Genomic DNA, 9,048 nt, shown 5'->3' on the forward strand with positions numbered 1-9,048 from the left:
ATAAATCTTGTCTGTGTAATCGATACACTATTGTGTTTCTGCTAATTTGAAAGAATTTTTAACCTCATGATTATTTTTAGTTTTGATAAGAAACATTGAAAATAAATGGAATAATTACCAGTCTTTACATCACAATTCAATTGAAGATCGAAAAATTCTATAAAACAAAAGAGTAAAATATACAACATAATTTGTTCATTACCCTGATGTTCATAATTACAAATATCTCAATAAATTCAATCCTTAAATTCGAATTGCTTGATCTCAGCAAGCAGCTTCTTGTGAAACTTTTTGTGTTGTTTATTCCATTCATTAATAAAAATAAACCTTTTAATATTTACGTTTAAAAAAGTTTATGTCTCTTTCTGTTACTCAACAACTCCATATCATAAAAGAGCGACTTAGGGAATTTAGGAAAGAAATAGATGAATCAAGATTTTCAGCAAAACCAAAAAATAAAAATTACAATGAAATATATTCAAAGAAAAAATCACAATTCATAAATTTTTCAGACATGTCAAGTTCTAGCGATGTTTTTAATGACATAAAGTATAATAAATATTCTTCAGATTCAATACAAGAAGAAAAAAAGCCATATCCAAAACCACCAAAATCTAATAAAATTAAAAATGAAACCCCATATTTCAAACACCATAAAAGCACCAACAAAAACTCATATCTTTCTGATTCATCGGAAAGTATTTTATCATATCGAAAACATTTACCTCAAGCAATGTTTTCTTTCGACTCAAATTCAAGTATCTTTTCATCAAATTCAAGTACGTACTCATCAGATTCAATTGTTGAATGTCCAAATTGCGGATTTCGCTTCAAAAATTCGGATTATTCTACCACTTATAGCAGTTCATTTGATTCAGATTCTTCATTTTCAAGTTCGGAAGACAAATTTTTGATCTCAAAAAAAATTACATCATCTGATTCATCAATTGATGATAGTTCGACACTTCTATATGACCACAGGAATCGAATACTTTATTCTTCAGACAGTTTTTCATCATCTGATTATATATTTCCCAAAAAATCGTTCAAGCATATACATGAGTATTCGACAAAATCTTTTTCTAGCGATACAACTGACAATAAAACGAAACTTGAAATAAGTTATCAGCCGAAAAATTATTTCGAATTTAATGCTGAAGAAGATACAAATGATACAAATGAAAGTGATGACGAAGAAATCAATGAAATTCATGAAAAAATCAACAAATTGTACATCGAAGAAGAAGAAGAAACAAATAGTTCAAGTTCTGTTTTCAAGACGGACGAAGTTTCGTTTGATGTTTCAGATATATCAAATATTTCGATTGATGAAAATGGAGTTCAACAACAAAAACTTAATAATGAACTCGATTTCTCATCTTAAGACAGAGTAACGCGGAAACATTCTTTATAATGTTAATAAAATATTAAACAAATTTCTGTTTATTTTAATCTATAAAAGAACAGATAATATATTATTAGTATGGCGGATATCCGGTGTTCGGCTGCTGGTATTTGCCTTGGGGATATCCGTTAGGCGGATACTGGCTCATGCGCTGATATTGATCTGGATGCGGTGGCTGCTTACGATCATAAGGCGGTTGTTCAGAATTATAACCGTTGGTTGGGGTGCCCCTTCTATCGTAGCCATTATTTATTGGTGGTTGATTGTATGGGGGCTGGTTTTGATATCCGCCATACGGAGGTTGCTGTCTGTTATAACCATCGTATGGTTGCTGTCTCCTATCATAGTTACCGTTTACCGGCGGTTGCATTCTATCGTAGCCGTTATACGGCGGTTGTCTTCTATCGTAGCTATCGTTCATTGGTGGCGGTGGGTTATATGGAGGTTGATTTCCACCATAACCACCATACGGAGGCTGCTGTCTATTATAACCATCGTATGGTGGCTGTTTCCTATCATAGTTATTATTTATTGGAGGACCGTTTACCGGCGGTTGCATTATATCGTAACCGTTATATGGCGGTTGAACTTGATTATAACCGTCGTGCGGGGGTTGTCTCCTATCGTAGCCATCGTTCATTGGCGGTTGGTGAGTTCCTCTTTGCAAGTAACCGTTTGGATGATTGCGATGATTTTGTTCGCCCAAAGGCTTCGAGTCTATCATTGGCGGAGGGCGTTCCTGAATTTCTTGTTCTTGGTCATTTTGGTTTTGATGCATAAATTTCATTTTTTGTACGAGAATTGATCTTGAGTTCATTGTCGTTCCAGGCAAATAGCCCGGAATTTGAAGAGGCAGCTCAACAGACTCAGCGAATGTGTCCTCGTCGATAGTTCCTCTATCATAAAATGCGTCATATCGATTCAAGTTATGTCTATGCTCAATCGCAGAAGGAGGAAATACAACTCCGCGATTTAGGTATGACATAAATTGATTTGGTTCAACGTGTGGAAATTCGAATTCGAATTCGCACGAGACATTTTTGTCATAATCGATTCCTTGAATTCGATACATTTTCCCAAATGACGGACGATTTAAGTTTATAGTTTCCAAATGTTTCGGCGGCGCTAAATCTTTGTGCACGAATATTTTTGTCTTCCCAAATGTGTTTCTCTTTATTTCATCCGCTGTTAATGATAAATCGGATTTTTCCAAAACTTTTTTCATTTTAACTTCATCTATAAACGGCACATGCACAACTCCATGCCATGTTGCTGTACTCCCTCCTAAATCAACAGTAAACTTCGTTGGATAAAACTCATGAAGTTCAGACTTAGGATCCGTCATTAAATATTTCATCACTGGGGGTAAACAATGTGCACTTTGCGGCGGCAAAACCGCCATTAATTGTTCAAGCGGTTTGAACGGTTCTGACAGTTCGAATTGGAAATTTTTTGGATCCAAATCAATTGTATCGAAATCAGATGCTAAAGGAGCGTAATGATACGGGTAATACCAATTCCATGAGGGTACTCCATGTAAGTAATAATTTAATATCCACACCATTCCTTTTGCATATTCAGTCACTACTTTTGGTACACAAGTCATATAAACATCAGCATCGAATTGGAACTTCATACAGTAATACATTGGCTTTAACTCCTTAATCGAATGCAAAGGCGCGTCTTGATTTGGTTTTTGTCGCTTTTGTTCTTCATCTTTCTCTTTCTCGCAATAGACAGGATTATCAGTGTTACTTATCTTGTTGACATATTCTTGTGCTTCTTTTGCTTGCGGCGATGGATAAAGAATCGTTTCGAGTCCTTTCACTTCGCCCTTGTCGAATTCTTTCATTATTTGTGAGAACGCAGGGATGTTAACAGCGCCGTTCTGTGTTAAGTATCCTAACTTAGGTAACAAGCGTCGATATGTCGAGATGACGGCTTGAATAGCTCCGGAATGAATAGAGAACCCTGGAATCGATGGAATGAAATCGTTTCCAGCGCCAAAACATAAGAAAATAAAGTCATCAAGTGCATTCTCAAAGTCCCATTGAAACCTTAAGTTCGGTGGTTGTAAATCACGCTCTAAATATTGCCTTAAAACCCACAAAGAAACAAAATGAAAAAATTCAGGTCCAATATCTTCGCGCTCGGGATTCTTCTCACCACTCATATCAATAACATTCTCTCGTAATAAAAAAAAATACGGCTCATGAGATGCTAAGCCTAAAAAAATTAAATCGGCATCTAGTCCATAAATAACATGACGACAGTTCGGATCGTATTTCGGCTGAATTCGTTGGCTTCGAATAAAACTCATGATCTTGTGCTCGCCTTCGCCTGGAACTGAGGCATCGGAAAGAATTACCATAATACGATGCCAGCCAGGATCATCGCGTTGTTGTTTTGCGATAAAAGATCGAAGATGTGTTGTAAGACGTTCAAAAAATGGACTCCCTGGAGTAATAACATTGCTGTCATGCTTCTTAAGATAATCAGGGTCATTAAGTATCTCTAATTCTGCAGTATCATTGTTTTCTTCTGCATCATGTTTCATCTTAATGAGTTTATAAGCATTGTCTTTGGCTGACCGATAACGTCGCATACGTTGTTGATTCATCTTGGCACGTGGTGCAACACCATCAATGGCCATAAATAATAGCATGCGTGGTCGGACAATATTAAAAACACGTAAAATGTATCTGTCAATGTTGTCAAAAATTTCTTCCTCGGAACGTGGGGGAGCAACACCATCTGGATGAAAACATGGATGAATAATTCCATTCATATCCAAATATAAACAATCAAATTCACGATCTCCTTCTGTGTTAGGGTTAGGTTTCGATGAGTCTCTGTCGGATTTCTTTTCGATACAGTTAGAAATAATTGCAGGGTATTTCCTTTGTAGCCATTTGAAAAACGCGGGTACTCCCATCTTATGGCAAAAATAAAATATCAGAAAAATATTGACATTTATATTTTTAGAACGAAAAAAGAAATCAATTTTATTCTTTACTCTAATTATTAAAAATGTTACATAATGAAGAATTAAAATGTAAATAAAGAATATTTTGAAAAATTAAAAAAATGTGTTTCAAATCAATTTCAATTTTTTTTTAAATTACTAAATCTAAAAACATGGTAATAGTTAAAATAATTTTACAAAATATTATAAGTTAATCTGTTGCTGGATGTGGAAGATGAAGCTTAAAATTCTGACTTGAAATTATAGTGGATACAATTCCTTTAATAATTGGCCCAAGAAGTGGAACTCTTGAAGGAGAAAAATCTATTTTCTTAAAGAATATAATTGAAAGATTGAAATCAAAAATTATATTGTCAATGAATTGAACATCAATATCACTGTCACTGTTACCTGGCCAAGAAACAAGCAATTCACCACCAAATTTGATTAAATCAACTTCTATCTTTATGTGATTTCCAAATGAAAGATCGAAAGATGGACCAGTTTCCCATTCTATTGGAACAAGAATCCGTACGTCATCTGCTTCTTTCATTTCAAGGGTCGCAACGTGTTTAACTATGGGATTGTTTCCCATCGATAGTAACTTGAAATGATTGGGATGTATTTTTGAATTAACTAGTTCACTGATTTTATTCATAGCTTCTTCGGACTGGAGATGTGTTATGAAACGATTTGTTACAAAATTCAACCATTCAGTAGATTCAACTTTTGATTTATATGGGATTGATTTATTTCCAAATAACTTGGATTTGTATGGTACTGTTAATCGAAGGAGAATAAGAAGTAAAATGCAGCAAAAAATTGATATGCAAAAACCACTAAAAAATGAATCCATTTCTTTTTTCAAAAACAAATGGACAAAAAGTGACCAATAAATAAAAGTGGCATTTTAAGAAATTATTTGATTTCTTCTTGTTAAATTAAAATTAAAAAATTATCTAAATTCTAAATCTTTAATCTAGACACCTTCTTTTGTCACACATAAATATGTTTCCTATAGTTTTTAAAAACTATAAAAAAGATTTTATGTTCAATCCATACTACTCGTATTTTCCAACAATTATGATAAAGAATTTATTTCTTGTTTATTAACATCAATTTATTTGGTATATAATATGAATTAAAATAATTGATTAGATCAGAAATTTTTTTTTCATTTAAAAACTTATAATTAAAAAATGAATTTTTGGTGAATTAATCATATCCCATATAAAATTATTAATAATTATTAATTAGGAACTTAAATACAGCACAAAGATTGGTGACCGTTTAAAACACATTGTTTATATAACCGTTCTAAAATAAATATGGAGCCAACTCCAAATGAAGATAATCGGTCTGCAGAAGCATCAGTTCCGAACATCCCAATTCCAGAACCGGAACCAGAAGTCGAATCTGAGGTTTCTACGCAACAAGATTCATCATCTCAACAGATCTCAACACCAGGTACCATGGCTAATTGTACCAAAACATTAATTGATTATTTTTCTGTCAATAGCACTCAACGATGCACCACCGAGAATGCAATTTCATGTCTCAAACAACTTATCCAACACATGTCACGTTATTATTATTTTCATTTTCTTCAACTTAAGCTTCGTAAAATTCTTTTCGTCCTTACTGATTGCCCCAACGAACCTAGAACTGAGAAATACTGTTCACGTACCTTTCTTAACATATCTGATATTCTTTTGGATATTCCACATAACTTCAACAAAGATCATATGATCAAAGAACTCATTTCCTCAACTCCTTATGATCGTGACTCAAAAACCATGGACTTCCAATGGCGATTACAATATGCGTTCGAAGAAGCAATATTTAATTCCGACTCACAACTTGAAACTTTCTTACAACAGTTTTATTCCACCATAGATCTCAGTCAAATTTGGGCTCAATTTGTAGCCTTTACTGATCAATGTGAAAAATATTTTCGAAATAAATACAGTATCCCAGAAGATCTCCCACAAATATCATCGTTTTGTTCACGTGCGTTATACCAACGTTACATGTTAACACATCCTTTATTTCCAAAACCAATAGTAAATACACAATTTTTGACACAAGTCTCAAAATTACGCAAACTTACTGGCTCTGGATTTGGGGCTAAAGAGAAATTTATGCCACCAGGCTCATTTAATACACCTGTTACATTATGTCCCGGATTATATCGACGTTCTGTATCTGAATGTAATATGTTACCTTTTGCTTGTATTCCGGATGACTTATTCAGAATAATATGCAATATGCATGACTTTTTATTTGAAGAATTGGTTAGAATTATGTATGTCAGAGCTCATGTAAGAACTTCTTTAGCTGATTTTAGACCTACAGTCCAAGTTGGTCAAGAAGATATTTTACCTATAATGATATTAGTTTTGGTTTTAGCTGATATACCTAATTTACCGGAAATTGTAGATTTCTTTAATGAATATAGTACACATAATCAAGTAAATTCTAAAACAGGTTTATATATGGCCAATATTGCAATGGCTTTTGGCGCTATTATGAATTGGGAATTCGAATAAATAAACAATATTATTTCTTAAATAATAAACGCATATAAATTTACAGTTATTAAACGTTCGACATAACAATGACAAACGGTCAATGCTCTCAATTTTACATTAAAAAAGTTGAATGGAAAATGGTCGGTTTCATCCCGAAAGAGGTTAACTGCACTTTTTTCCTCAGTGGTCTAACATTTTGCAATGGAAGATCAAAAATATGAAAAGACAAAATCAGAAAAAGCAATTTGGGTAGGAAACCTTTCAAAAACAACAAATGAAGATGATCTTAAACAATATTTTTCCAAATTTGGTGAAATTCAATTGGTCGAAATTCCTTATGGCAAAAGACACGGACGTCGTAATTACGGTTATGTTCATTTTAAAGATACTGCATCTGTTCAAAAAGCTATTGATGAAGCTAACGAAAAAACATTAAACAATCAAACTATTCATGTCAAAAATGCTTACGATGCACATTTTGATATTGAGAGTTACCGAAAAAGTCAAGAAGCTAAAAGATCAGGTGGCTCAATGCCCCCAAGAAGAAGAGAATATCCATACGATAATTATCCTAGTAGGGAACGATATGAACGTAGGCCACCACCAGGAAGGCCAGGTGACTACCCAATGGATGACATATATATGAGAAGAGGATATTATGACGATTATCACCGAAGGGATCTCCCACCACCAGATTATCGAGAACCAAGGTATCTTGATAGGAGGCCTGAACCATACCTGGATGAACCAAATTATCCTTATCCTTATGAATATCGATCAAGGCCAAGAGAACAATACCGCGATTTACCGCCAATGGATCGACCCATGGATCGACCCATGGATCGAAGACCCCCTTACGATTCAAGACCACCTCGAGAATTTATGGGACCAAGATATTAAAAAACAAGAAATGTGACAATTCGTGTAAACTATTCAAATGACCCCAAACAATTTTTGATAAAATATCGATATTGTATTTGGTTATGAGTATTGATTCACTTTAAAATAAATAACATACCCTTTAAGGAATAACTTTTATTTAGTTAAATAGAAATCTTTTTAATCAATGATTTCAATATTTCAATGTTTATAATACTTAAAATGTGATTACATTAAGCCTTGGTTATCTTCCATATCAAATAATTAAAATTTGAGATGAAATTTTCCTAAATTATCATGTTAAAATCTGCTTTTGACAAAAATAAAAATGATGACATAACATCCATGGCATCACTTGTACTTGAACAAACGATTTCTTTGGGTTGTTTATCATCTTTTAAGGTTATATAGATTTTTGAATTATTGGGAAGGAAGTTTGATATGGTAGAAAAGGAAATAATTTGATCAAACGGAAAAGTTTGTGTATCTAAGTTTAAACCATGTTTAGTAAGAGTTAGCCTTTTTTTCTGTTTTGACAAATTCATAAATCCTGATGCTATTTCACAATCATATGATAGATCTTTTTTGAAATTCTTTGAATTGTATGAGTCAAGGAATTGTTTTGTTCCATTTTTAATTGTTTCATAAAGATGAAGTAATTCAACTCTATTTGTAGTTGTAAGTGTAAAAGAATACATTCCAACCGCACCTGATAATTCAATAAAAATGTTGTTCTGGAATCCATCTTCTGTTGTTGTTATAGACAAGCATTTTAAATGAAGAGGAAAAAAATACTGAATTGCTATAGATACTTTTTTATAGAAAAACATCCAAAACCCCTTGATCTCCACCCATAAGTTGTCTACATTGGCATTTGAAGTAAATTTAAGCGAAACAAACCCTTTAAAAGAATTTTCCATATTTTTAACATCACATTTCATATTGTCCCATTTGTGTTGTTTATTATCGTTCTTTCTCAATTTTGGTTGTGTATGCTATTTATTAAGCAAGAAGGAATATATTTTATGTAAAAAATAATAACAATAGCAAATCTAAGGGCATCATTGTCTGAAGAAAAAGCACACACTATGAAAACAGAATACATGTAGAAATTTCTAATGATACATATATCAATAGATAGAAATGGATATTTTTTGAACTTACTATATAATTTTTTCCTAAAATCTTGTAAAAAAAAATAATTTTTTTTGTTTATTCATAACTTTTCAATATTAAAAATGTGATAAATTTATTTATGCTCGGAATCT

The 9,048-nt window shown here is 32.8% G+C and overlaps 3 protein-coding genes across 3 annotated transcripts; 2 read left to right on the forward strand and 1 right to left on the reverse strand.

Moving 5' to 3' along the window:
• Nucleotides 1-1,478: 1,478 nt before the first annotated feature.
• Nucleotides 1,479-4,340, reverse strand: GO595_007725 (XRN 5'-3' exonuclease N-terminus family protein; the record flags this gene model as incomplete). The annotated part of the gene is made up of 1 exon (XM_067921220.1): nucleotides 1,479-4,340. The coding sequence occupies one exon, from the start codon at nucleotides 4,338-4,340 to the stop codon at nucleotides 1,479-1,481; it is 2,862 nt and encodes a 953-aa protein (XP_067772101.1).
• Nucleotides 4,341-5,698: 1,358 nt separating this feature from the next.
• On the forward strand, nucleotides 5,699-6,919 carry GO595_007726 (uncharacterized protein; the record flags this gene model as incomplete). Its single annotated transcript, XM_067921221.1, has 1 exon — nucleotides 5,699-6,919. The coding sequence occupies one exon, from the start codon at nucleotides 5,699-5,701 to the stop codon at nucleotides 6,917-6,919; it is 1,221 nt and encodes a 406-aa protein (XP_067772102.1).
• A 183-nt stretch (nucleotides 6,920-7,102) lies between these two features.
• GO595_007727 (transformer-2 alpha) lies at nucleotides 7,103-7,801 on the forward strand (the record flags this gene model as incomplete). The annotated part of the gene is made up of 1 exon (XM_067921222.1): nucleotides 7,103-7,801. One exon carries the CDS (start codon nucleotides 7,103-7,105, stop codon nucleotides 7,799-7,801), a length of 699 nt encoding a protein of 232 aa, XP_067772103.1.
• Between the last annotated feature and the right edge of the window lie 1,247 nt (nucleotides 7,802-9,048).

Source organism: Histomonas meleagridis (genome assembly GCF_020186115.1).
Source record: "Histomonas meleagridis strain 2922-C6/04-10x chromosome Unknown contig_57, whole genome shotgun sequence".
Taxonomy (NCBI): domain Eukaryota; phylum Parabasalia; order Tritrichomonadida; family Dientamoebidae; genus Histomonas; species Histomonas meleagridis.